The following is a 26701-nucleotide window of genomic DNA, read 5'->3' on the forward strand; positions in this document are numbered from 1 at the left end:
TGTATGGATATATTAAAGTTTTTTCATATTTTTCATGTGTTACAAGGTATGTAAGTTTAAACTAATATATTATTATTTAAGTATTAGTTTATTGTACTTCGTATGAATTATACATTGTTTTAATAATTATAAAATTATTGAAAGTATTAATTGTTTAATTCGAAAAGTTTGGAAAAAAAAAGTTTCGATGTTTATTAGTCAGAACGCAACAGAAGACTGGATCGATAAATATTAAAGTCAGTCGAATGTTCGTTTTCGTTAATATTAAATGTAGTCAAAGATCCAGTGATCACAATTTAATTTTGTTTAAATATTAAGTTAAAATTATTTTATGTTTAACGTGTATTATGAGCTATGTATTGTTTAAACGAATGTATTATTGTTTAGATATTAATTTATTGTACTCCGTGTACATTATACATTGTTTAAATTATTATGAAATTATTCTAGAATTATATATTATTCCGAAGACCCTTCATTAGCATGAAAGATTGAACTCATTAAAATACATAAATAAGTTATCATATGAACATCGCAAATGGATCAATTTTGAATGAATCTGAAAATCTGAGCATCGATTTATCCAAACAAACAAGGAAGCAATCTTCTATTTCACGGTAACAAAACACATTCTAGTGTTTATATGAAAGTCAGTAGTTTGGTAGGAGCTTCTTCTCTTTTGCCACAAAGTTCAAGGGGCGCTACTATACGAAACTTTTTTCACAAAAAATGTCGAAAACACCGTTTATGTCAACAGCGAATCCAAGCATATTTTTTGAACGTTTTTGATCAACAATATTTTATCTTATAGACGAAGGTTTAAGCGAGGATATGGCTCTTACAAATTTTTTTTTTAAATGCTTTATTTTTATGCATAAACTATCGTCGAAAAAAACAATTTTTTTACATGATTTAAAAAAAAAAAGTTTTTTCCAAAGTTTGAAAAAGCCATGTCCTCAATTAAACTTTCATCTTTAAAATGAGATCTTGTTCATCAAAATTGGTCAAGAATTACATATATTTTCATTGTTGCCGTAAACTATTATAATACCAGTGGTGAAGAGCAGTCTTAAGCGAAGAAAATAAAAACATAATATGTGATTAGTCTTGTAAAAACTCGAGTTTCTTTTTGAGTCGTCATAATTCAGTGCTTACCGACGGAGTACGTAAGAGAGTAAGAAAGTTAGAAAGAGAGAGAGATGTGTGAACGCGAATTGGTAGACGCAAAAGGAGGACAAAGAGTGGGGGAAATATATCCTGGTACTCTTTACGTGCGCGTAAACTCGTTAGTCGCGTCGTCGCATAGTAGTGGTCTATACCTATATACAACGTGGGACCACATTAGAGAGAAAGAGAACGGCAAAAGAAAAGACGACGGGACTCGAAAACCTAACGCGACCAGAAACTCGCTTTTGTTTCGCCGTGTGTAACGTATGCGTGTTATATGACAAGATAGCTGATGTCACAAAAAGAGAGAAGGATAGAGAAAGAGAGAGAGAGAGAGAGAGAGAGAGAGAGAGAAAACGAAAGTGAATATGAGATGTTTAATCTAATCGCATTGAAAATATAAAAAATTGTTACTATCGATGAAACCCATTATTGGGTGGGATACTTTCGAAGTATTATTTACAATAGATTTGTCGTCAATAAATTTGCACCGGGCAAACAGGTAGTTGTTGGGAGAGTAGGACACCGTTTCAGAGCCTGTAACTTTCATCGTAATTTACGACTTAGAAAGAAAATCTGTGTCATCGCTATTATCATCATCATAATCATCATTATTGTTATTATCGACGTTGAGAAAAGAAAAGGAAAAGAAAGGAAGTGTGCACGATTAACGAAGACGAAGAAGACGAAGGAGCGATTTTTGAATCGCGTCGCAGGTAAGAATTTGTTATTCGAACATGCAGATCTATTTCAACCGCCGTTGTATGGTCGCAAGCGGTGGGTAGGGTCACATACAAATGTATTTTCGTCTCTTGATTTTTCGTTTAGTCGTAACCTTTTTCTTGATCTATTATGCGCGACATAACTTTCCAATATTCGCTAGTGTAATAAATTTCCAATATTCGTTCTTGGTGGCATGCGTCTTGAGCATTGTATTTTATTTTCTTTTCTTTCTTTTTCGTTTCTTTTTCTTTTCTTTTCATTCGTTAGAAACGTATACTGTTTCTTTTGTATTACATACGATATACGATAGTGGCCATTCTTATTGAATGTTTCATCTACGTCATCCATTGAAATAACCTTCTTTTGATTTTATTATACAATTCGATACGATCCTTATCGATGTAATGTCGTTTATTCATTATTATCATAATTATATTCGTACCAAAATTGTGCGGTGTTAAAAAAGTCTTGCGTGACACATTTAGATAACACACTCGGTTTGATCATCGATTTTTTTTTAAATATGCGTGCATGTATTTACTTACATTTACATGTGAACAAAAGTATTACGATTTTTTACAATAATATTTTATGAGACTTAAATAGAGTCACAGTTTTAATCGATAAATTTAAGGATCATCAAGATATTTTCAGCATATTTTCAAAGTTCCTTTTTATTATTCTTAATACTACAATTACATACGTTACAAAACGAGTGTCCACGATTGGACGACATTTGATTGATCGAAGATCATTAAGCGCATTCAAACGTTATATTTGATACACATAGCGTCATCGTTAATGCGCATGTCTCATAACATATATATATATATATATATGTGTGTGTGTGTGTGTGTCGTGCGTGCGCTACATAAAAGAGCTACGTGTTACGGCAATCTTCCAATAATATAATGCACAGATCGTACTCGTCATTTCTTATTTTTAACTTATATAACTTCATAACACAATATTAAATTTTATTTTATATTTTTTTTACTGGACATAAATTGAAAGCATTATAAATTGAAAACATAATGTTAATAAAAAAAAAAAATTCGATGCAACTTTTATTTTCGACTCGTAATAATGTAAATATCAATTAAAGATTCTTATTGGTTGAAATTGGCGCGCAATATATTTGTCGTACGATTGGTTAGAAAATGAAAAGAAAAATGGCCGACATTCAAGCGTTCTCTATCCATTTTTTTGTTTCCTTTACTCTCTCTCTCTTTCTCTCTCTCTTCTCTCTTTTTCCTTCTCTTTCTCTCTCTCTCCTTCTCTTTTATTATTCTTTCTTTCTTAAGCAACATTTAATTAATGATTACTTAACTATATCTCATTAGGCGTGCTCCATTGTTGATCCTTTTCCCTTATCTCATCGACGCAAACGCGCTTACGCCTTTTACGCCCGTACGATAGCACGTAATCGATCTGGGCGGTGTTTTCTCATATTCATCTCGTGTCCTTTCGTCGTCGATCGCTGTCAGAACCATCCTATCGATGTATGTATGTACATACTTACTTACGTCAAACGAAAGGACGAGGCGAGATGTATCGATTCTTGAAAAAGCTTTTTCTTTCTAATCTTTAATTCACTTTACCTATCGACCGACGAATCCGCCTCACGTCGCGCCTTTTCTCAAACGTTTATCTTAGCGAGACATCGAACGACTAAAAAACGACGGTCCTCTTTTATTTCTTTATTACTTATTTTCTTTGTTAATAAATTAATATGGTGTCTTATTCTGTATATAAATATAGACAGTGGAAATCGTGTAACGTGATCAATTGAAGAGATTATTAAAAAGAATTTTATTATAGGTATGTATATATATATATTTTTTTTATTTTTTGTTCACGTAAATTTATTTTTATACTTTTTATAATTTATTTATACTTTTTCTTTAAATTTTTAAATCGATTAGATTTTGAAATATGCAGAGGGGACTCCTACGTGATGATCACTCCTATATATATATATGTTGCACTCCATATAAAAATATATACATGTGTGTGTGCGTGTATATACTGTTGCGTTCCATGTAGCACTTGAGACTTATTAGTGACGGAACGCATTAATTCGTATCGTAGTAACTAGTTTTTTAATGTCGGTGGTGCTACGTAATTAGGATAATCACGTTGAACAATTTACACGATTTTATTTCATCGATAACACAAATTGTAAACGTTGCATCATTGAAATCATTAAAATATCAATTTTTTCGTTTTTGATAATACGTAATATTATTGAGTCCCTCGCTTCTTTCTACCCACTTCCCCTACATATTACTGTTCGATTCTTAATTTTTTTTTTTTTTTTTTCTTTATAGATATTAAAAATAAACAGAAAGAATGGATCAAGGATTTCCGGGTCAACATACGACAACAACCACCGTCACTACTTCGACGACCACCATTCAACCTAATGTACGATTTGATCCATCTTATGTGAGAACATTACCGGGTATTCTCAAAATTATTCAAGTGGTAAGTATAATACGCCTACGTATGCACAGAACGAGCGAAATTTTTCCGCCCATTTAACCGTTTCCTCTTTTTCAGATATTAAATCTCTTGGGATTCATATGCATCACTGTGTCGATTTATAGCAGCCACAGTAGAGGAGGATGGTTCAATACCGTGGCTATGGGTGGCTTTTGGTTCACCGGTGTTCTTCTTGTTCTTTATTTATTCCATATTGTTGAGAAGTTTTCCAGAATTCCATGGTTAAAAATCGTAAGCCTTGTATTTCATTAATTCTTCTTTAAAAGATATTTTTAGTGAAATTACTTGTAACTTCGTAAAAAAAAAAAAGGGAAAAAAGAAGAGAGAAAGTTATTCTTTCGTTATCATTATTTCATTACAACGTCTCATATCAAAACATTTAGGTTATCGACGTTTTTACGGTTTTAATAAAATAATATTTCGTATGAAACGTTCCATAACCAATCATATTTATCTTTCTTTCTCTCTTTCTCTTTCTCTTTCTCTCTCTTTCTCTCTCTCTCTCTCTCTCTCTCTCTCTCTTTCCTTAAAGTGATCTTTCAAGTGAATACATGTTGGAAAGTTTAGACAGAGTATTTATAGACGTATAATTATGAGAAAATAAAGGAAAGAATATTGTTTTTATATAATTTAAATAAACAAAAATATATTATGCCATTTTACTTTTGATAATTAAGAGATCGATGATCTCTTTCTTCTTATATAGATAAAATTGAAATAACCTTTTTTTAATTTTATTTTCTTCACATCAATCTCTGTTTACAGGAATTCATATTCTGTTCGATTTGGACGGCGTTCTATCTTCTGGCTGCTTCCTTAGCAGCTGATTATGGCCGGATTTCTGAATCTTTCGCCGTTGCAGCGGTGGGAAATTTATATATATATATAAAAAGTATTCAAAAAATCAACAGATTATTTCTACGTTACTCATTTTTTTTTTCTTATTTACAGTTCTTTGGTTTTTGTGCCATGGTAGCGTATGGTTATGACGCTTGGTTGAAGTTCACTGCAGCGAAAAGCGGAGCTTTGGCTCAGGGTCAACATATGCCAAAACAAGTTTCAACCGTTACCAGTCCCGCATATTAATTTTTATAGGTATATATTAATATATCTGTAATAGTTGATGACGAAAGAAGAATATGAAGTCAGTTCAATATGAATCTCCTTGGACGATCTATATTGGATTCGCGAATGATCATCATTGAAGCAAATGTTTTTTTTTAATTTTACACGATATTAGTATTAGGCTATAATAAGTTATTATTATATCGATCATTTATTTATCTCATTCGAATCTCCTTAGTCGTATCTGATGAGAATGATATGGACGACGCGTTGTTCGATGTTGTATAGTTGAAACGAGTATACAAACACAAAGCTCTTTATTTCTCCGTTTCTCTTTGTTGTAAGATGTCTGAACATAAAGCCTTTAATTCCTTGAAAGTTTTCAAGAATAGTATATAATATTTAAATATCTATTTAAAAAAAAAATTAACTATTAATTTTACAAATGGAATGAGTTTAGTATTCTTAACATATATCCAAGACTAACTTTTATTTGTTTTATTAATATATCTTTTTTTCTACCTTCAGATTCCGCGTACGTAAAAAGAATAATTATTATTAAATGCGGCGACACCTCGGAACTTACCGATGACCAAACTTTTTTTTAAAGAAATTCGCGTTTTTTCATAAATGTTTGAACGTGGGGAACACAAGTAATTAAGTTTAGCGATAATATCGACCATCTATTGTTAATGTTTAGATGATATTTAATATTGTTTATTTAAATCAGTAGAGTTGATCGTTGTTCATTGTTTATTAAAGCAATACTTATAAAATCGAACATTTACGTATATCATACAAACGAACACATATCCTTGTTTTTTATACTCATCGTATACTTAAACTTTTTCAAATATGTCCTCTGCATTATGGGCTGCCGTCTAGTATATATGTATGTATGTATACATTTATATATATATTATGATAGTTTCGCCGCATATCGTAAAATGTTACGCTTATGAGGTCAACCAGAACTAAATGTTGCTTTACGATATGCCTTATCATATCAGCATTTTGATGGGCCATCGTTTGGACTTGTCAAGAAAATATTTTAAATACGCTTAGCATTTTTATGAAAAAGGCGATGCCTTATAGTGAATATTTACGTAAAATATGTGAATCATATATAAAAAAAAACGTTGACCAAATAATCCATATATATATATAGATAATTGTTACGAATAAATTATTTAATCGTTTCACGTTACTCATATCGTGATTCATACGATCATGTTAAAATTGTGCGCGTAAAATGCATTGTAAATTATATTTTTATTAATTTTTATTCGATCGACTCGATACAGGTACATCATATGTATAAATATATATATATACGTCGTAGATATATTAAACTAAATAACTAATTTATTAATCTTCAGCGACGTGAATGCGTGTATGCCGGCTGAGCGGAGTGTAGAAGGGGAAGAGATATAAATAGACGAAAATAAAATCAAACAGATAAAAACACTTCTTTAAATCTAAAGGAGTAAATACGCATCCTTTCACGTTTTTTTCTCTACCACAATTCGTTCTCCCTTCCTTTTCACAGATTTAATATGCTTGGATAGCAAGAGAGGCTTTTATAAAAGTACATATATATATATGTATGTGTGTATATATATGTATGTATGTATGTATGTATATATGTATGTATATAATATATATTTAAAAATACGTCGTGTTATTTCTAGAGTTACAACGTTGGATTTTTAAAGAAAAGTCGAGAGTATAGTCTTAGAAAAATCGATCAAGTAGTTAGTCTTTCTATTTTCATAAGCGTTTGATTGAATGATACTAATTTCTATCTCTCTCGAATAGTCTTTCGTGGGAAAACTTAAGCATGTATAAGAATCTGAATTATCAGTTCCCATACGTAGGTCGAGGACGACGTGTCTGCTTCTTACCCATATTAGAAAGATCAATGGTTTTGCCATCAGGTAGCACTAATTTGTTTTCTTGATAATCAACAAAGCCGTTCTCCTCTTCTTCCTCCTTTTGTTCCTCGTCACACTTAATTCCAGTCTCGTAGGTGTATTCCCGTCTAACGCCATCCGGGTCGACGTATCCATATTTACCACGAGTTATGCAATCGGTGCCAATGATCTCTTCCTTGTAAGAACCATCGTCGTTCTCGAAGCCCCAAGTGATTGAACCGTCGGCATTATCGTTACGATATCGTCTTATTATCTGTGCCATCATGAAAATACAAAGAGAATGTAAAGAAAATTTAATGATCTAGAGTCAACGTATAGTTACCTGTTGAATCATTAACGACTTCTTACCTGTGCTACTGGCTTCTTTCCACGGGAATCATAAATCTGTGTAGGTTTAGATGGTTTAAGTGGTCTTCTTATTTGATCCTTAAACGGTGACTCCTCAACGATTGGTTGTTTTCTTGGTTTCGTTGGTTTTGGTGTTGTTCGATATTGGAAAACAGGAGCTTGCGGTGATGCACCTCTACCAGTTGGCACTGGAGATGCCGATTGATAAAGACGTCCTGGGCCAGACGATTGTGATATTGCCGATGGACCACTTGGTCTTTGTGAATCGCTTGGACCTGTATTACCGGCTGGTCTTGAAATATTTTCATCGCTAATTTCTTCCTCATCCTCGTCTGGTTCCAAGCTATGATCATCTTGACGTTCTTGATCACGGGATATCTCGTGTGAACGCTCTTCCTCTTCGCTATCCTCTTTCACAGGTTTTACCTGCTGAGGATAATTCTGTATTGATGCGACTGTTGATAGGCCTGGTCTATTGAGTCTTGCAGCTGTGAAGGAACCTGTTGTTTGACCATCATCCGTTCCTCCTCTAGATCTGACGATAAAAAGGAATTAGAATTAATAATGATTTCATCCTTTACTATTTTTTCTTTATTCAGAGATATTAGTATAACTTACGAATGTATATGAGGTTGTTAACAAAAAATGATAAATAAATAAATATCGATAACTGTACATTTTTTTATATCTATTTTATATATATAATATTCTGTTTCAGATTAATTTAATTAGCATATATAGTACCTGAACGTAATTGGACGACGTATTCGTTGATTTGCTAAAACTGATTGCGAAGGTGCACTCGGTCGTGCTATCGGTAACCTCTGATATCGTGCAGATCGTATAGCTGTTGGTGGAAATTGTCCTCTTTGTGGGTTACCACCAGTTCCTCCATCTGTAATCTGTGTTGAAGCGAGTCCAACGACGCACGCCAACAACTAGATGAGAATTAAAAAAACAAATATACATACGATTCATATTAGCTTTTCTTTTTATTTTTTTCTGTTTCTCTCTCTCTTTCGCTCTCTATTTCTCTCTTTTTTCTTTTCCAGAAAATATTTCCAGCCTCGAGCAACTAGAATTCATTTCAGGTTAATCTAGTTTGCAGGTATGCGATAGCTATAGCTTAGCACTGCACGCAGCATCAAAAGAAAAAAATATTCTAGATATATCATATTTTCAACACAACGTTTATTTATTTTTATATTTCTCATGTGGTTTTTTTTATGCGTTTACTTTCTTTTTCCGTTGTGTTTTTCTTTTCTTTTTTTCCTTCCACAGTCTTCAACGAGTTTTCTACGCTAGTTATTTTATACGGGAAGTTGCAGGTACGAGTGATCGACTTAAATGTCAGTCGATTAAATGGTAATGTCTATAACTGCGTATAAAAGAGAATGCGTCGCCATACACGCATGTGTTACATGACATCGTCTGGCCCACCAGTCGAATCACTTTCTCTTTTCTTCATGGTACTGCTCATTTCATATATTCGTTAAACTTTCTCATCGTAATTGCGATACTTGATATATGCTTGCTCTTATCTCATCGATTATGTTCTTTGCAAGAAAAAAAAATAAAAAAGAAATTATATATTTAGTCCAGCGTTTATCAATTCTTTTGCCATGCACATTTGTTTGTAGTGATACTGCGCCCCAATAGATTTGTTTGTAATGGTATCATGGCTCAAATATTTATAATATAACATTTTTAAGAATCTGATAGACTGGAGTTATTGTATATTACTTTAGAAAATATAGATATTTATTAATCACTATCCTCGTTTTGATCTAAGCTAGCGATCTATTAAAAATTTTAACGCGACCCTTAATAAGTTGAGGAATGTTGATATTATATATCTATATGTGTCTTATATAATTTAAATATTGAGAAATTCATTCTTATTGAGTATAGCAGTCTCTTAATCGATTTGAATGTTTTATATCATAATTGATACTTTCGAATTATTAAATTAACATAATCAATTAAATTCGTTTAAAATTATAAGATAAAGAGCCATCCCCGAATCACGTTACTTATTATACAAGTAACTTTCTTCGAATATCAATTACATTTCGAAATTTAACTTTCATAGTTCAATTAAAAAAAAAGACAAAAAAATGATATACATCGTTTCTCCTTAAAAAAGATACATTCAGATTTCGAATGTAAATGGATCAAACTGAGAAAGTGTGCATTGTGATTTAGTAAAACCGATAAATAGAACTCGACGAGGGAAGCATGGAAAATTAAGTAGAGAAAGGTTGAGTTTCGCGAAAAGAGATAACCGGCTCTTTGAATTTGAGTCACGTAGTATTACATCAAAATGGTGAGAGGGACATAAAATCGAAGAGTGTGTTAACAGTATATAATAAGAAACATATAATCTTTTTTCTTTTTTTTTTCTTTTTCTTTTACATTTTATGTACCGATTTCCGGATATACAGTATACTCCAACTATTTCTTTGGTATAGTAATTGTATTAATAAAAAATCTGTTCACAACTTTCTTAACGGACGCTTTCACTCCGGCATTCATACATTTTCGTCCTCTGGCCGAAAGCGTTCGACTTTGTATGCATCTTACTGGCCGATCTCGTTTTGATTTTTTTATTCCTGCCAGTTACTTTTTCTTTTTCACTTTCATGTATAATAACGTTTATAGAATAACGTCTGTAAGTAAATATATTTTTTTTAGAAATCAATGCTTTACCCTTAGTCGATTTTTATATCACCAATCGTACGCAGGTAATTTGATCTATCGTTACGTAATATGATAATACAAAATGGCGGGAATATAAAAGATGTCATGATATTTGAATAAATCTAATTATTTTTAGAAAATAATTCTCTTTTCTCATTGCTATATATATTAAATATTGATTTTTTTCTCTTTGCATTCATATTTATCTACGTATATGAAGTTAATTTGTAAATTTTGTTACAGAGAATCACAAAACCTCAGCACACACAGATTCGCGAATTTTTAAATTATATTTCTTGTTTTAGAATTTAAAACAGACAGGAACGTATGGTATAAAAAAAAATTGCATAAAATAATATAACGCTAAGATTATTGAAAATTCTATGAATAATATTTAAATTTGTTACTGTAAGGTGTTAGGATCAAAGAATCGAAGAGGGCTCCACTTGTTCATTTCTATGTTCGATCGTCTTTTGTCTATAGAATCAATGCATAAGATTTGAAATTTGAAAAGAAAAAATTAACAAACGTGTCTTTTGTAAAATGTTGGACGATGGGAACATTTCCACAGTGTAATTAACATCTTCAGACTAACACAATCTAATCCACTCGAATGTACGTATATGATTTCCAAAAGTGTTCACGTCATTGTGATTAATTTCCTTCGAATGGGATGTTGAATACCTTCTCAAATGTACACTCAAATGTACATATAAACGCAAACGGATTGGATAAAAAATTAAAGATAGCGAACATTGAAGGGACACAAGAATCGCGTTATAATAAGGGCACCGTTTTAATTGAGTTAGTTAAATGGTTATAAATAAAATATAACGATATTACAGGTACTCACGATCACCGCGACGCGCATGGTCGTGTCTTGTTTCGCAATGGTGGGCACACTGGGTGTGGTGCCGGTGCGTTTATGCTTGACACTACCGCGAACGACTCCCCGTCTCCGCGTTCTTATACTTATATCCCCCTTTAAATTCCTACGGTACGGCTAACGTAGGCCAACTTTCCATCAGGTAGCAGAAATTGTTTCGCTCGTTCTCGTGACATGAACTGTACAAATAATTATAGCATTGAATACTATAGAAAACTTTGCTATAGATCATTGTTTTTCATCCTCTTTTCACATCGATGAATGGGATTATTTTGTATGTTAGATTAGATCGAAAATGAATTTTGTAATTTTTTTTGTTTCGATTTAGCCCCCTGTAAAGTTTAAATATAAATTTCGCTGAGATACGAGCTATATGTTGAATCTTAAGAAATGAAAGTGCAGCATCCTCGAAACGATCGAGAGAGAAACGACGATCCGGCTGACTTCGATTCCCGTCTGCGATGAGTAGGGAGACCATTCGAGTCTCGCGTTCAAGGTCAGTGCCGGGGTCGAAGAAGGCTGTTCCGATCTTCGCAACGTGATCCCAGCTAATCTTTATATTCATGCGACCTTAATGCAGAACAGGGAGATGCATTTAAGTCAATTTGTACTTTCACAATTCACGATATAACACGTACGAAGGTGTTGCACAGAAAACGCGAGTATACTCCAGAACGAGACTTACTTATCCCCTAACGTCGTTCAACGGAAAGGGAAAGTCAAATCGTGGAGACACGCGAATTATTGGAATATTTCCATTTCGTTTTTTATGATTATGAAATTCATTAACTCCTTTCTATTTCAATAAAGGCAGAATGTAGTATTGAAATATAAGCATTTAATGTAACTATTTTTAAAAATTTTGGAGCCTTCGTATTAGATAATATAATAATAATAATAATAATAATAATAATAATAATAATAATTCATTTATCAGTTTTATTATTTAGCAGATTTGTTCAGTATATGGTTTATTAATAAAATTTTAAAAAATGTTATAATCAAATCCTAATTGTGATAACATTTTTTTTGGTTCGTCGAGGATTAATCTTATAGTATTTATAAAAGCTAGAACTTAATATATCAGTAAAATATTTGAAATGTTCGTTAAATTCAAATAATGAATACAGAGAATTCAATATATTTGACTTATTTCAGAATTTTACGTCTTCGTATTGTATCGATAATAATAATAATATTAATAATAATAATAATAGTAATAATAATTTATTTATCAATTGAATTATTTAGAACAATACAGATTTGTTCGGTACATAGATGGAAGTCTTATAATAACATCTTAATTAATAAAAAATTTTCATTGTACATCATAGAACAAACTTATAGAATTTTCAGAAGCTTGAACGTAACGCCAATAAAATATTCGAAATGCTTGCGAAATGCAAGTGGTGGATGCACGAAGATGTGCGACTTGAGGAATTCCGCGAGTTGGAATCCTCGCAGGGCAATCGACCGCGAAGGTAGGCAAGCTAGTTGATAGGTGGATACAAACGGGTGAGCGGGCAAAATGCAGCCAGGCTGGCAAGCAAGCAAGCGAGCAAGCAAGCGAGCAAGCAAGCAAGCGAGCGAGAAGGCACACAGGCAAGCAGGTAGGTTAGAAGGTAGGTTGGTGGGTAGGTAGGTAGGTGGGTTGGTAGGTAGGTAGGTAAGTAAGTAGATGGTGCATCGAAGCAAGACACCTCATAAGAAACGATTGTGGACCGAGCTGTATTAGCCTGTCAGATATAAATTCGACGAAATAAAATTTAATTTCTGAAATTTTATATTTATCAAATTTATTTAATATTTTAAAGATTGTGATTTTGTATCACATCGATACATTGATCTAAAAACTTTTTCTAATCGTAAAATCAACAAGATTTATATATATCATTTAATAAAAAAACAGAAAATGAAGGATTCTAAGTGTTTCGTTTAAGTTTTCTGAAGGATAGAGTAAAGAATTTTCCAAGAGTCGAAGACTTGATTGAAAACTTGCAATGAACCGAATCGAAATCCCGTCACTACGCGAAACCCCCATGGAACCGGTTCTGCGGTGTCGTGTGGTCGTCTCTCTTTCTCTCAAACTCTTCTCCTTCCTCTCTTTCTTCTCTTTATCTTCTCGTACGTGTCGCAGTCCCTGTCCAACTGCATCGGTTGCATTCGCACCACCCCATACATTTTTTCTTTATAAAAATATTAAGTTCGTTTTTGAATGACTAATTTTAACTAGTCATTTATTAATTTTTTCGTATTTTTTCTTGATACGATCTATATTAATAGAAAAAATTTAATAGATGATTAAAATAACGTTAGAAAAAACGCATAATTTTTTTCTACTTCATACAATTCAATTGTGAATTACTTTTTTCTTTTCTTTTTTATTAATAGACGCAATCTATGATAGATCAACTATGTCGATTTCACCAAATACTTTCCTGTTAACTATATCATCAACAGATGAAAGAAAGCATTACTTTAGGACACGTTTAAAATAAAAAAAAGAAAAAGGAAAATAAATTAGAAACGTAGGAACACCGTACCATACAGTTTCATCAAAACGTTACAACGTCATCTCTGGTTTAAAACGTAGTGTGTATTTGTGTGTTCCATGACGCCACCTGCTACAACGAATACTTCACTCCTAAGCCATGGGCTTTGGTAATGAGTACGAATGTCTATCGGAGCGAATCGCGCTCGAGTCTATCGCTCGCGTTGAATCTCGGCTTTTACCTTCGAGCCAAAGCTGCTCCCGCATACCATCAACTGGTTTTCTCGTGATTGTACTTCATGTCTGGCTACGTAGACGTAGCTGCTAACCGTAATAAGAATTTTAACGCAATTCTTTCGTCATGTTGATATTCGTAACGTTATTATGGCAATAAGATCACTTGCTGTCTTAAAAAGATAGAATGTACATAGTTGGATAGATATTAGATAATTATTACTATTCTTGATAGTTACCTTCATTTTTCAGTAGAATTATACTTCAAAGCAGAGAGTGACAACAAATTCCAACCATTCTTTCCCATAATGATCTAGATCTATGTATGTATATTGAATAGTCTCGTTTTAAATTATTGGAGTACCCGGCAATATAATTCTGCAGTTAGAATAAAGTCTAATAAAATGCAAAAGCTCGAAATAAGAATTAATGAAAATTTTCAATCTGATCTAATTGAAGATATTTTAATCCACTGAACTATTATGTCAGGTCTGGGTCACGACATCAATATTCTTTATAGGTATCCCTGTGTCATTTGTCATTGACTCTATATTTTTAAGGGTTGCATTTTATAATACTTTTTTATTACAAAAAAAAAAGAAATATATATAAGTCTATATATTTTCTAATGAAACTCTCTTATGTTTTACAAAAGGAGGTTAGAAAGACTATAAATTATAACAGTGGAATAAGTGTAGAAAAGTATCACCGAGTATAATGCTTGAAAACGTATACTAGTTTAATCCTAAGGACAAGAGAATTCCAATAATTTTGTAGATAGAAAAAAATCTAAGAAAAGTTGCAGATAAGAATGAAAAAAATTTCTAAATCTGGTTTCAACGACTAGATTTCTAAAAAAAAAGAAGAATAGGAAGACAATAGGTGATATTAATGAAGCAAGAATATGAACATATTATCAAGTCCACTGCTTGGCGACCGTGCACTTGTACAATCCTAAAGACAAGAACAATTCTGAAGATAAAAAGAATCGAAGAAAAATTGAAAGTAAAAATGGATAAAATTTCTAAATCTAATTTTAACTATGATACCTCAATAAAAAAAGGAAGTTTAAGAAGACAATAAGTGATATCAATAATTGAAAAATATGAACGTATCAGTAAGTACACGATTTAGCAACTACACACAACAACAAAAAAAGAAGTTTACAATAGTTGAATTAACAATAGAATTAACAATAGTTGATATCAATAGAGCAAGTGTAGGAAAATAGGTATCAGCAAGTACATTGGTTGACGACGACCGGCCGGCCGGCCGGCTTCAGCAGCAACAACAGCAACAGCAACAGCAGTAGCCGGTCGAACGGCGCGCTCGAGAACGGCGAGGGTCCGTGATCGTGTCGATTCGTCCTCTCATTGGCCGAGCGAGTACGCTACGAGAAGACTCTTTGTCCGTTTTTCGTCCGTTCGGTGGCTGCTCAGCCATGGTGGCGGGCGGGCTCGTAGGAGAAACGACTTACGTTGCAGTCGGGGATCCCACAGTCCTCCAGAGCCGGCAGACCGGCGGTGATAATCGTGCTGGTCCTCGAAATCCATCGACATTTAAGCCGAAGAAAACCGGCTTTTTTTCGTAACAATCGTGTTCTCACGAATAAAATTGGAAGAGAAACGAAACCAAAAAAACAAAAGAAAAAAAAAAGAAAGAAAGCAAGCAAGCTTATTTTTGTAACTTTCGAGTGCGTAACAGCTTCTCAACAGAGTAAGAACAGAGTGTCTTAGACCCCCACGTGGATGTCGATTGGGGAAAGAGAAAATCATAAGGTGTTTGATACCATACCACCCCATCATTTTTTCGGAGGCTCTTCTCATTCGGTACGTACCCCGGGGACTCTTTCGTCTGACGAATAGAGAATCCACCCCCCCTTATCTCTCACCGGCTTACTGATCGACTTTCTAAAACATGAAGAACGACGTGAAAATGTTCGTCAAGTATTAACGATAACAGTCACATATCGGTCTGTATTCTCTTTCTTTTTTGTCTTCTCTTTCTCTTCCTTTTTTTCCTTTTTTTAGTAGTTTTGCGTAACTTTTTGTAGAAAGATATATAAATATATATGTGTATGTATGGCGTGTGTATGTGTGTTTAAAAAGAAAGTCAGATTAGATATAGGAAAGGCGGCAAAATTTGATTTCCATTCGATTTAATACTAACGTTGATGAGAAGGTGATTCGATCGTCTGGAAGGAGAAAGGCCATTGTTAGATCAAAGATAAAGAAGAGAAGGAAAGCGATTGCCCTTCGTGGTATCGTCGAGAGTGCTCACCTTGAGAGCCTTGATCGTACAGACTAAGGAAAAGAGCAAAAAAGATATAGAGATAGAGAGAGAGAGAGAGAGAGAGAGAGAGAGAGAGAAAGAGAGAGAGAGAGTGAGAGAGAACAAGAGAAAGAGAGAGAACGAGAGAAAGAGAGAGATAGATAGAGAGTGAGAGAGAGTGAGAGAGAGAAATTATTGTTCGCATATGAATACAATGAAGGTAAGGCCGGTTTCCTTCTTAAAACAACTCGCCACCCGTTATATAGCGACGTTCTCCCGCGGATCTCGACTTCCTGCGACGACCTTCGGCATTGACTCGTATCATTCGAACGTCGTGAAGACTTGCTGTCGTCCATGACTCTTCGTATCGGTGCGGCGGTTTTGTTTTTTTTCCTTTGACAAAAAAAGAGGAAGAAGAAAAAAAGAAACAAAAAAATAAGATAAAAGAAGAAAAAAAATTGAGATCAAAATTGGCCGAAAAAAATAAATAAAAAAAATTTTTTCTTCGTTTTAAAAGTAACGTCATTTGTTCGTCACTTTTATTTTTTTCAATTTTCGACGAATAAATCAAGAACGAAACAATAAATCTGTCGTTCATTCAGAAATTGTACGTTTGCAAAGAATATATTATGTATTATATATGTCTATATATATATATATATATATATATATATATATATATATCTGTGCACATATATGCACGTGTGTATATACACACACACACGTATAGACGTATACGTAGAGTCGAGGAAGGGAACGTTTTAGTCTTCTTGGAGCGTTAGTCGGGGACGTTCGCTGTACATGTCCTGTACAAACTCGGCGTATGCCTCACGCGCGGACAACGCTTCGGTCAAGGTCGCAGTCTGCACGTTTAACGTTCTTTTTGCACGTTCTCTTTCCATGCTTTCTACAGGGTGTCCTGAACGAGACCAGTAATTCAATCGTTGTCGTTGAAGATACTACTGACAATAAGTTGATGATATCTCATATAAGATGATACTGAATTTCATTTTTGTTTATTGTTTTTTAATAATCTATTTAATAATTATCTTTTCATAAACATTTAGAAAATTTTATAATAATATTTGTTTCATACAGAAATTTGAAATTGTTTTTTTTTTCGTTTTTTTTTCTCGCTTTTTTTCTATGAAGATCTCACACATACTGCGTCGAGATTTGGTAACTCTACCACCGTTGGCGAAATGTGACAGTCAATGGGGTAAGAGTTTCCGTCCCTCGGCGCGAAATGCATATATAGCAGTGGCCATGTTTTTTCAGAAAAATTGATGAAAACTACATAAATTATGATTTCATATCTATGGTTGTTTAATATATGTGTGTGTGTGTATATATATATATATATATGTATATATATATATATATATATACATATATATATATACACGTAAGTAGTACTTACAAGGTGTACGTAAGTATGGTGGTAAGTAACGTTTGTCTATGTACGTTTAACAAAACTCATAAATGAATAAAACTGAAATAATTTCACATAAATTTAAGATGAAATTTATTTTATTTTTATCGGTCTCCACGTGTACATGATTATCAAGTAGGAAAAAAATTGACAAACAGAAATGCCTTACCATCTGATATCAAAATATGTGTATCATTGATTCTGGAAAGTAAGTCGATAAATGTTTCAAAAGCGTGATTTACTTTACCATGTCGTCATTCATTATAGCGGACTGTCGCAAGATGGCGATATCATCAATATTGCGAGGCATCGCCATGATGAAGAAATTGATCTCTTTGTGCGTCGCTACGAGTGTGATCGCGCCTCAGTCGCTTACTGCCTTGACGTTGGTGTGTTTTTGTTACGTTTTACTGTGTTCATCGTGTATCATTATCATTTTTGTTTCCTTTAAGAACATGCCTCGTGTACCGTTAATATCGTTACTTTTATTTTTTTCTATTATTTCTATGGATTTCGCTGGATCTGCAAAAAGAACAGTAAGTAATATTCAGGTGCTTTAATTTGTTACGGAAGTTACATACGTACGAAGTTATTAAGTTACTTTGGAACGTGATTTAATCATAAAGCATTGTTATAAGCTCGATCGGAAATAAAATTTGTATGATTCACTCCTATGACTTTGAACCATTCGTAATCATCAATTCTTTATCGTTTTGTGTTTATAATTGTATTTATTTTTAGATATATTAATTTCTGTCATTTGTTTTGTTTTTTTCTTAAAGATATATCTGCGGTATACCATAACCTTTTTTCTTTTTTTCACTTTTCGTTTAACGTGAAATATATCAATTGAAACCGATAATAAATTAAATGACATGTGATTAGTCGTATCTGTAACTACACTTTACCTTTGTTTGTTAATCTAATCTGAATTACGTCATTAGATTATTTACCCATGGATAAATACTTTAATAAAACAAATTATTTATGTAATTATAGTACTTTTTCGGAACTAATAGTTTATAGTGGATTTGCGTTCATGTTAATTATTTATAATAATAATAATTCTTTGTAGATCCTTCAATGAAAAATTCGAAAAGCGCGTTTTTTACGTCCGCCATCTTTCTTCCATTTCGTTTTCAGATTTTCTATTGGTCCTTGACGTTTGTTTATGAATTACGATCTCTGTGCGATCGTTTCATATTTTATGTGGAAATAAATTTTGATTAGATTTAACGAAATTTATATAAGATGACAAATAAAATTGTTAGATTCTAAAATCTATATATATATACATATATATATGTATATATATATATATATATATATACGTATATGTATATATATTTGTCTTCAGTTACACTTCGAGGAACGATGCAAAAACAAAAATTGGACTACGATGTATCTGAGAGCAGATGGTTCGAACGATACGTTACATTATCTTTGGGATTTTGGCGGTAAACCATCGATACTAATGGCGCTGACGTCGCTTTCAACGACATTAAATATTATCTGCGAAGATTTTCTTCAGAGAAAAGATAACTCCATCATATTTTCGGAAAAACCAACTTATACGATTGGATTTATATTAAATAATGTTAGAGTATCATTAATTTATCTATTTAAAATATCAATAATAATTAAAATTAAAATTCAATGCAATTTATGATAATTCAATTGAAAAATAAATGTTACATTTAATTTTTCTTATTTCACGCAAGATTTACGTCACGAATTATAATATTTTTTTGATTATTTTTCTTACAGATTATCGAATTCAATGATGTAAATGATACGGCAGTGATTAATTTAGACAACGTTGCTAATATAAACTTCTTAAAGCCAGAATTCTTTCGTTGGTCGCGCAAATCTTTTTCGATGTTCGGTGATTCCTTTGGTTTGGATATGGAGGGTAACTCTTATAACGATAAACCTATGAATATCACCAGATACGGGAGTATAAAATTTTCGGTAAAGTATTTTGCTACATAGAACGATCACAAGAAAAATATTGAATATTTCAAAATATTACAATTCAAAGGCATCGATCGAATGAATAAAATCTTCCTTAAACTTCAGTTTGATATTTTTATCACTTATCATTTGTTTTATCAAATAAATAAGTGGGGAAAAAATTTTCTGTTAGTGAAAAAAAGTTTTCATGAAAATGACAACAGAGAAAATAAAAAAAAGAAAAAAAAAGAAAAACAAAGAAAAAGAAGAAAGAAAATTTTTGATCGTAGATACATTAAAATCGGTAAGTAAAGAAAATAACGATCTATTTTCTATATTTCTTTTAGTTAAGAGGATATTACTTCATGGATCATACTGATACAATACCGCATATGTTGCATACCGAAAATGCGACGCTGGTAGATTTAATTTTGGATAATATACAAACGAACGAGTCTTTCTCTAATAGCAGATTCGCTATCGAATTGATGATCGTTGGGGGTGGTGATCCTCATAAATCGATAATCATCGATTCTAAAAAGAATCTGGATGACGAACATACACCAGGTATATTCGAGGTGAGAATTTGAGATATTTAGATTCTCATGTTGAAATTCGATATTTATATTCGACGTGTTTGATATGTGATTATTGATTGTTTGATCTCAGATGATCGAAGTAAGAATGCCGTCCTTCGATAGGCCCGATGAGGTAGAAAACAATAGTGCATATTTGCAATGGAGACCAGTGTCTTATGTATCGGCAAATCGAGATATCGCTGATTCAACGGAAATAGTACAGTATCGATCATCGAATGTAAATGATCGTATAACTGCCATCAAGAACTCTATGCTCTATTGTTATTACGGAAATGAAGCTAAAGAACTGCTAATTCAAACGCTTCTAATTTCGATTGGATCAAAAGGAGATGGATTTTATAAAAATACCCATTACACAACGTGGTAAGACATAAAAACTTTCAAATTGATTAATTTCTATAAATACGTAAAAATTAATAATTGTCATCGCGCTTTGTAGGACTTTCATTATTGGATATGGCATACCACCAGACGAGCAGTTTTCTTATTTAGTGATCATGATCATCTCGATCGGACTTGGTCTTCCTCTTATCATTATGTTTCTAACTGGATTATATATGTGTATTCGTAACATGTCCAAACGAAACACTGACACTTATTTAAATCGATGAGCAAATAATAAGGTCAGCCAGAAATCAGGCCATCTAGACTAAACATGACGGATGTACATATATATATATACATGTATCATGTGCATATATGCATATATATAGTTATAAGGATTTCTAACTGTACTACCAATGAACAACCGAAGTCGAGATTTCTCTCTGCAATTATGCATACTAGCACACGAACAAACAAGTTTATATGGATATTTTTACACGGACGCGTAGTTGCACGGCCGAGCGATGAGAGAGAGAAAGAGAGAGAGAGAGAGAGAGAGAGAGAGAGAGAGAGAGAGAGAGAGAGAGAGGGAGAAAAAGAGAGAGAGGGAGAGGCATCGATTAAATGCGAGGAGACTTTACGCGTCTCTTTTATATTGTTCTACGCACGAGATTAATAATTTTTTTTCTTTTTTTTCCTTTCCTTTTCTTTTCTTTTTTTTTGTTCTTTTTTTTTTTTTTTATTAATAAATTTGTCGTCAGAAGAATCGTTTATGTAATTCAATCGCATATGATGTAGTATGAGTATTTGCTAGTCAAGTATGGTTTCTATATCTTTAACAGAAATTTCATACAACATTTTTCCTTCCTTGCATTCGATTGAGAAAAAGTTAAAAACCAAAAAGAAAAAAAAAACAAACAAAAAATAAACAACAAATAAAATACGAGTAAGAAATCGTAAAGATAATATGGATCGTCCTTATTTCGTTGGATCTAGGGTATAATAACACAAAACCATCGATTCGTCACCAAGATGTCGCCGCACAGGACAAGAAAGAATAAGATCAAGCTGTATCTACCGCGTTCATCTCTTCTTGGGATCATACATATTTCCTCTGACTAGTGGTGGAGATTGGCGGGCGAGCTTACTAACGGGTCCGGGGTATGGTCGGACGTTCGAAAAGCGTAGCCGAATGTTTTCAGGTAAAGGTAGTATGAGTGGCGCGGTGTGGTACCGTGTTTCTCGATGCCACGCTTCAAAGAGGGTGAGGTGAGGATTGCTGCTTGGTGGGGTACACATTCATTGATCCGTCCGTATTACGGAAGCGAACAGTTCGAGAGCTTACGTATCCTGAAGAGTGAAAAACGGTAAGAGAGAGAGAGAGAAAGAAAGAGAAGTGAGAGGGAAGAAAGAGAAAGAGATTCAAACATGATGGCGTAGTAAAAGGGTTAGGTTGAGTATGATGATCTATATTTTTCAAATTGATTCCTTTTTGGTTCAGAATATTTGGTGCAAATCAAATAAGAGACATATCAAGTACGATCGATCATTTACATAACGCGTAGAGACTGGTCAGCCGTGACGCATCACTGTTTCATTGACGTTCTCCATTGAGAAGATATTGATGCGTCGTATCCTTTGATTCTTGTTTCATCTTCAGCAAGTAGAATAGCTACATATTATGTCTGGCCTAGTGGAAGAAGAAGAAGAAGTGAAACAAATTTCGTCGGATTGAGTACTCGGTAAGAGAGAAAGAGAGAGAAAGAAAGCGAGTGTGTGTATGTGTGATACGTAAAATGTATACAGGTGTGAATATGTATGAGTGAGGTAGATAGAGAAATAGATAAAGATAAAAGCTTTGAGGATTTGGAAAAGCTCGAGCAGATCTCTCGGCGCAGGCAGGGTAGTGTCGGGGCTAAGAGAGGGGGTTGTTGCGAACGGTGCGGTTATAAAAGGTGGAATAGTGGGGGAAGAGAGAGGGGTAGCACCACGAGAACTAGTTCTCACAGAGTCCGCTGCGCGAGTTTGGCGCGTGGCGATGCAGTAACGTTCGCGTCGCTCGGTTTGTCTGTGCCGTGACAGTCCTCCTGGAGCGAGCTTTTCGTCGTCGCGAAAAACAAGTGGTGTGTAGAGAGCAAGAAATAAAAAGAGAGAAAGAGAAAGAGATAGACAGAATTAAAAAGAGAAGTGTAAGAAGATAACGAATAGAAAGAGAAGGGAAAAGGATAACAGCGACGAACGTTTTCTTTTCTGTGCGAAACTACGGTAGGAGTTGGTTAAGGAGGCGTAAAAGAAGAATAGGAGATATAGAAGAAAACGGAGAGATAGAGAGGTAGAGATAGATATAGAGAAAGAGAGAAGGAGAGGGAAATAAAGGTAGCGCGCGCGCGCGTTCGTGTATGTGTCGGATAGAACCGAGGAGTAGGAGGAAAGAAAAGGAGTCAAAGGGACAGCATCGGTGCGTCGTCGTTTCTGAAGGAAACGTCAGTGTAGAGGAAATAAAAAGTGTATCGGAGGAGGGTGCGAGTGGTGGGGGAGGAGGCGAAGGCGAAGGAGAAGGAGGAAGAGGTGGAGGTGGAGGCGAAGAGAGGAGGTTCGACGGAGGAGACGGTCTGACGTAGGGCAGTGCGGCTAGAGCGGGCGAACCGCGCGTCCTACCCTTCGCTCCCACCACCCTTCGCCCTTGTCGTCCTCGGTGCGATCCTCGGCGCGGCCAGCAGCAGCGGCACCACCACTACCTCCATCGTTACAGTCCACTAATACTACCACCATCGTTACTACCACCAATACTACCATCACCATCAGCAATACCACTACCACCATTAGCAGCAGCGTTTTCGTCATAAGCACGTAATCATCAGCACTACTATTAGCAGCAGCACTATTTTGTCATCGGCACCACTAAGTCCTGTCACCGTCGCCGTCGTCATCCTATCGTCGTTGACGACGACGTCGATGCCAGCGAGCTTCTTCTCCTCTTTGTCCTCCAGCTAAAAGAAAAGGGATCATCGTGCGCAGCAACGCGATCAATTCCGGCTGGTTGCGCCGCTCGCGCGCGGCCGTTACGGTCTCATCGCTAACAACGAGAAAGCAAGAAGAAATGACGACGGCGAAGCTGCCGAAGCGGTACCGATAACGGCAGGCCGAATGATGTTGTCGCAAAGCAAGTTCTACGCTCTTTTCATTCACTACACGTTCGTGTAGCGCGACACGGGGCGGGTCCTTCTTGTCGCTGCGCTGAACAGAAGAAGAACGGAGGAGGTGAAGGAGTTGGAAGAGGAGGAAGAGGAGGACCTGGTGAAGAAGAAGGAGAAGAAGAGAAGGAGAAGAAGGAGGAGAAGGAGGACGAAGTGTGTTGGAGAAAAGAGAGGAAGACAGTGAAACTAGAGCCAAAGTCGGTACGTAAGAAATGCGATAAAAAAAAAGAAGATAGGAAGGAATAAAGAGAAGATAAAGAAAGGGAACGAAGTATATAGAGAATATAACGTGATCGTTCTCGGTGATAGGGATTTAGGAACAGAGTTAGGAAGTTACAGTGTTCAGTGAGAAAGAGAAGAGATAAAAGAGAAGGATCAAGTGCGTCGTCATATCGGCTCTGTGCTTTACTATTGCTTTTCTTCGAGAGAAAATGAGAGGGAAGAGAAGTAGGAGATAGAACAGAGGATAGAGAAAAGGATAAACGCGAGGATACAAATTCTGCAGTGTGCACATTTATAATTTGCCACGTCGTGTGTGTATGTGTATCCCTATTTTTCTCCCTCCCTCTTTCTCTTTTTCTCTCTTTCTCTTTCTCTCATTCATGATATTCGTATATATAAATATATAAATATATACATATTTATATGCATACGCTTATATATTCGTACATATATATTATAATTTTCGATAAAAACGGATCAAAAAGACTTTTCTTCCGATCGTAAGTGTGCCATTTATATGTCTTTCTGTATCTGTCTGTTTGCCTATCTTTCTATTTCCCTCTCTCTCTCTCTCTCTCTCTCTCTCTCTCTCTCTCTCTCTCTCTCTCACTCTCTTTCTATAAGTTTTTTTGCATGGTGACGCGTCCGTGTGTTTCTAGTTTATCCACATGCCAGACCCCAGTCATTGATTCTACTACTTGAAGTAGTAGCGTCCAAGTGTGCTCAGACTCGATGGAAAGTAGTCGAGCCGCGTGGTGTAGGGCGGCGCGGTGGTGCTCCTCCCGATGGTGGCGCCATCATGTCACTCTATTCTAGCTTGGCTAATACAGCGGCACCCTTCTTCGTGGAACCACGGCCACGTCGTCGTCGTCGTTATGTCTCGTGCAAATAGGCGTGTTGACATGAGATGAATAGAGATAGACAGAAAGACAGAAGGCAGAGAGTAAGAGAGAGAGAAAGAGAGAGGGAGACAGGAAGAGAGTGCTCTTGAGAAGCATGCCTCTTTTGAGAAGAGCACGCCTGCTTGAAAATCCAAGATAGATAGAAAAAGAGAGGAAGAGAGAGAGAAAGAGAGAGAAAGAGAGAGAGAGAGAGAGAGAGAGAGAGAGAAAGAGAGAGAGTCATCTTATTTGAGTGGAGCGCGCGCGATCGAATCGCATGAAGTGCCACTCGCGCAAAAGAGACTCTGCGATACATCGATCGACATCGTCATTGCGCTTACGGATCGAATGAACCTAATTTAAAAAAATTTTTTTTTATTTCTTTTTACTACGAAAGATAATTGTAAGGAATCATGGAAAATTTTAGTTTGATTATTTTCCAAGTTTTTATTTTTTTTCCTCAATCTCTTTCTTTCTCCCTCTCTCTCTCTCTCTCTCTCTCTCTCTCTCTCTCTCTTTCTCTTTCATCTCCTCCTTCATTTCATGAAAATTACTTCCCCAGTGAATACGCGCTAGTTGCGTGCTCGTTTCTCGCTCTCGGTGACCTTCCTTTGCGCGAAAATTGCGGGATCGATACGGGCCGTGCACGATTTGCTTGAACGTCTAACAGTGATATCGATCACCAACGAGGGCCTCGCGTCTCTCCTCTTTCTCTCTTTCTCTTTCCAACAGACGAACCATTCGTGAGGACCTTTCTAGGGTATGCGTATATCGCAACGAAGAATCTGAAGACACGTCTGACTTGCAATATCCGTCTCTTTCTTCTTCTTCCTCTCCTTCTCCCTCCCTCTCCCTCTCTCTCTCTCTCTCTCTCTTTCTCTCTTTCTTTCTTTCTCTATATTTCTCTGTCTCTTTTCTTAGGACTACTTTCGAAGAGAGAATAGTATAGGAAGGATACGCGTTAGGAACGCGACTGAGTTACCGATTCCGGCTTGTTTTGGAAGGATTCCAAGAGAAGAGGCGTGATACGATAACGTATGCCTGTCTCTCTCCTGACGAAAGTTCGTCAATTTCAATGTCTACTCCTTCAAACTCTCCATAATCGATCGATCAGATCAATTGCATGTCTTTATTACCATATTATATATATATATATATATATATATATATATATATATATATATATATATATATATACGCATACTTACATGCCTTACTATTACTAGAATGTCGAAACCATTTATTTGTTATTTTTTCTTTTTCTTTTTCGAAGAGAATATGTATACTGTTGTCATGTCGCCCGTACTCGTGCTTAAGTTATACTACTTAAAATATTTTTTTTTCCAAATAACGATGAACAAAATCTATTTCTCCTTCTTCTATTCCTGCTCCTAGATTCCTACTTCTAGACTATCGTCATTAAAATCAAGTTTAGCTAAAAATCAATCGGCTCGCTTTCTACTCGTACTAGTCTGGTGACTTGTTTTCTTTTATCCGTAGAAGTTAGTAAATTTATCTCTTTTGGTAAATAAATTATCGTTTGTTCGCACGTAATGTCAGAGGTCGCGAAGACCGATTTATGCCCAGTCTTGCTGCTTCTGAAGAGACTCGCACGAACATCCTCCTCTGGTATGACGTACGAACGTATCTTTCGATTCATTTTTTCAACACACACACATACACACACATCATTTCAATGTCCACCTTCGTAGATATCATTTATTAATAACTTCGGAATATTAAGGAAAGATACGATCCTGATGTTCGTT

At 34.9% G+C, this 26701-nt stretch overlaps 3 protein-coding genes and 1 pseudogene across 27 annotated transcripts in view; 3 read left to right on the top strand and 1 right to left on the bottom strand.

The window, feature by feature from the left end:
• The first annotated feature begins 1274 nt into the window (after positions 1–1274).
• On the top strand, positions 1275–6951 carry LOC124422934 (CKLF-like MARVEL transmembrane domain-containing protein 4). 7 transcript variants are annotated; one of them, XM_046960020.1, is made up of 6 exons: positions 1275–1883; positions 3652–3711; positions 4221–4377; positions 4453–4626; positions 5161–5259; positions 5347–6951. In XM_046960020.1, exons 3-6 carry the CDS (start codon positions 4243–4245, stop codon positions 5479–5481), a joined length of 543 nt encoding a protein of 180 aa, XP_046815976.1. In that variant the 5' UTR covers positions 1275–1883; positions 3652–3711; positions 4221–4242; the 3' UTR covers positions 5482–6951. The 7 variants fall into 7 exon arrangements, with proteins under 7 accessions (XP_046815976.1, XP_046815978.1, XP_046815975.1 ...); XM_046960022.1 differs by lacking the exon at positions 3652–3711 and having other exon boundaries at positions 5347–5490; positions 5989–6951; XM_046960023.1 differs by having other exon boundaries at positions 1279–1431.
• Positions 6725–11467, bottom strand: LOC124422933 (annotated as a pseudogene).
• Positions 11468–18103: 6636 nt separating this feature from the next.
• LOC124422900 (glycosylated lysosomal membrane protein B-like) lies at positions 18104–21598 on the top strand. The gene is made up of 6 exons (XM_046959882.1): positions 18104–18292; positions 19114–19353; positions 19524–19727; positions 20057–20287; positions 20379–20671; positions 20748–21598. The coding sequence occupies exons 1-6, from the start codon at positions 18212–18214 to the stop codon at positions 20917–20919; spliced, it is 1221 nt and encodes a 406-aa protein (XP_046815838.1). The 5' UTR covers positions 18104–18211; the 3' UTR covers positions 20920–21598.
• A 151-nt stretch (positions 21599–21749) lies between these two features.
• The window catches only part of LOC124422898 (sodium channel protein para), a 57687-nt gene continuing 52735 nt past the window's right edge, over positions 21750–26701 (top strand). For all 19 annotated transcript variants that reach the window (XM_046959862.1, XM_046959864.1, XM_046959878.1 and 16 more), the window contains exon 1: positions 21750–24030. The gene's annotated coding sequence lies outside the window, so the exon portion shown is untranslated. The remainder of the gene's footprint in view (positions 24031–26701) is intronic.

This window comes from Vespa crabro, chromosome 3 (assembly GCF_910589235.1).
Source record: "Vespa crabro chromosome 3, iyVesCrab1.2, whole genome shotgun sequence".
NCBI lineage: Eukaryota > Metazoa > Arthropoda > Insecta > Hymenoptera > Vespidae > Vespa > Vespa crabro.

Bases quoted from the DNA above. Each gene is read 5' to 3' on its own strand.
- LOC124422934 (XM_046960020.1), top strand. From the start codon at position 4,243: ATGGATCAAGGATTTCCGGGTCAACATACGACAACAACCACCGTCACT. The intron at 4,627-5,160 runs GTAAGCCTTGTA...CTCTGTTTACAG, and splicing joins GAATTCCATGGTTAAAAATC to GAATTCATATTCTGTTCGAT. The intron at 5,260-5,346 runs GTGGGAAATTTA...TCTTATTTACAG, and splicing joins AATCTTTCGCCGTTGCAGCG to TTCTTTGGTTTTTGTGCCAT.
- LOC124422900 (XM_046959882.1), top strand. From the start codon at position 18,212: ATGCCTCGTGTACCGTTAATATCGTTACTTTTATTTTTTTCTATTATT. The intron at 18,293-19,113 runs GTAAGTAATATT...ATTTGTCTTCAG, and splicing joins CTGGATCTGCAAAAAGAACA to TTACACTTCGAGGAACGATG. The intron at 20,672-20,747 runs GTAAGACATAAA...CGCGCTTTGTAG, and splicing joins AATACCCATTACACAACGTG to GACTTTCATTATTGGATATG.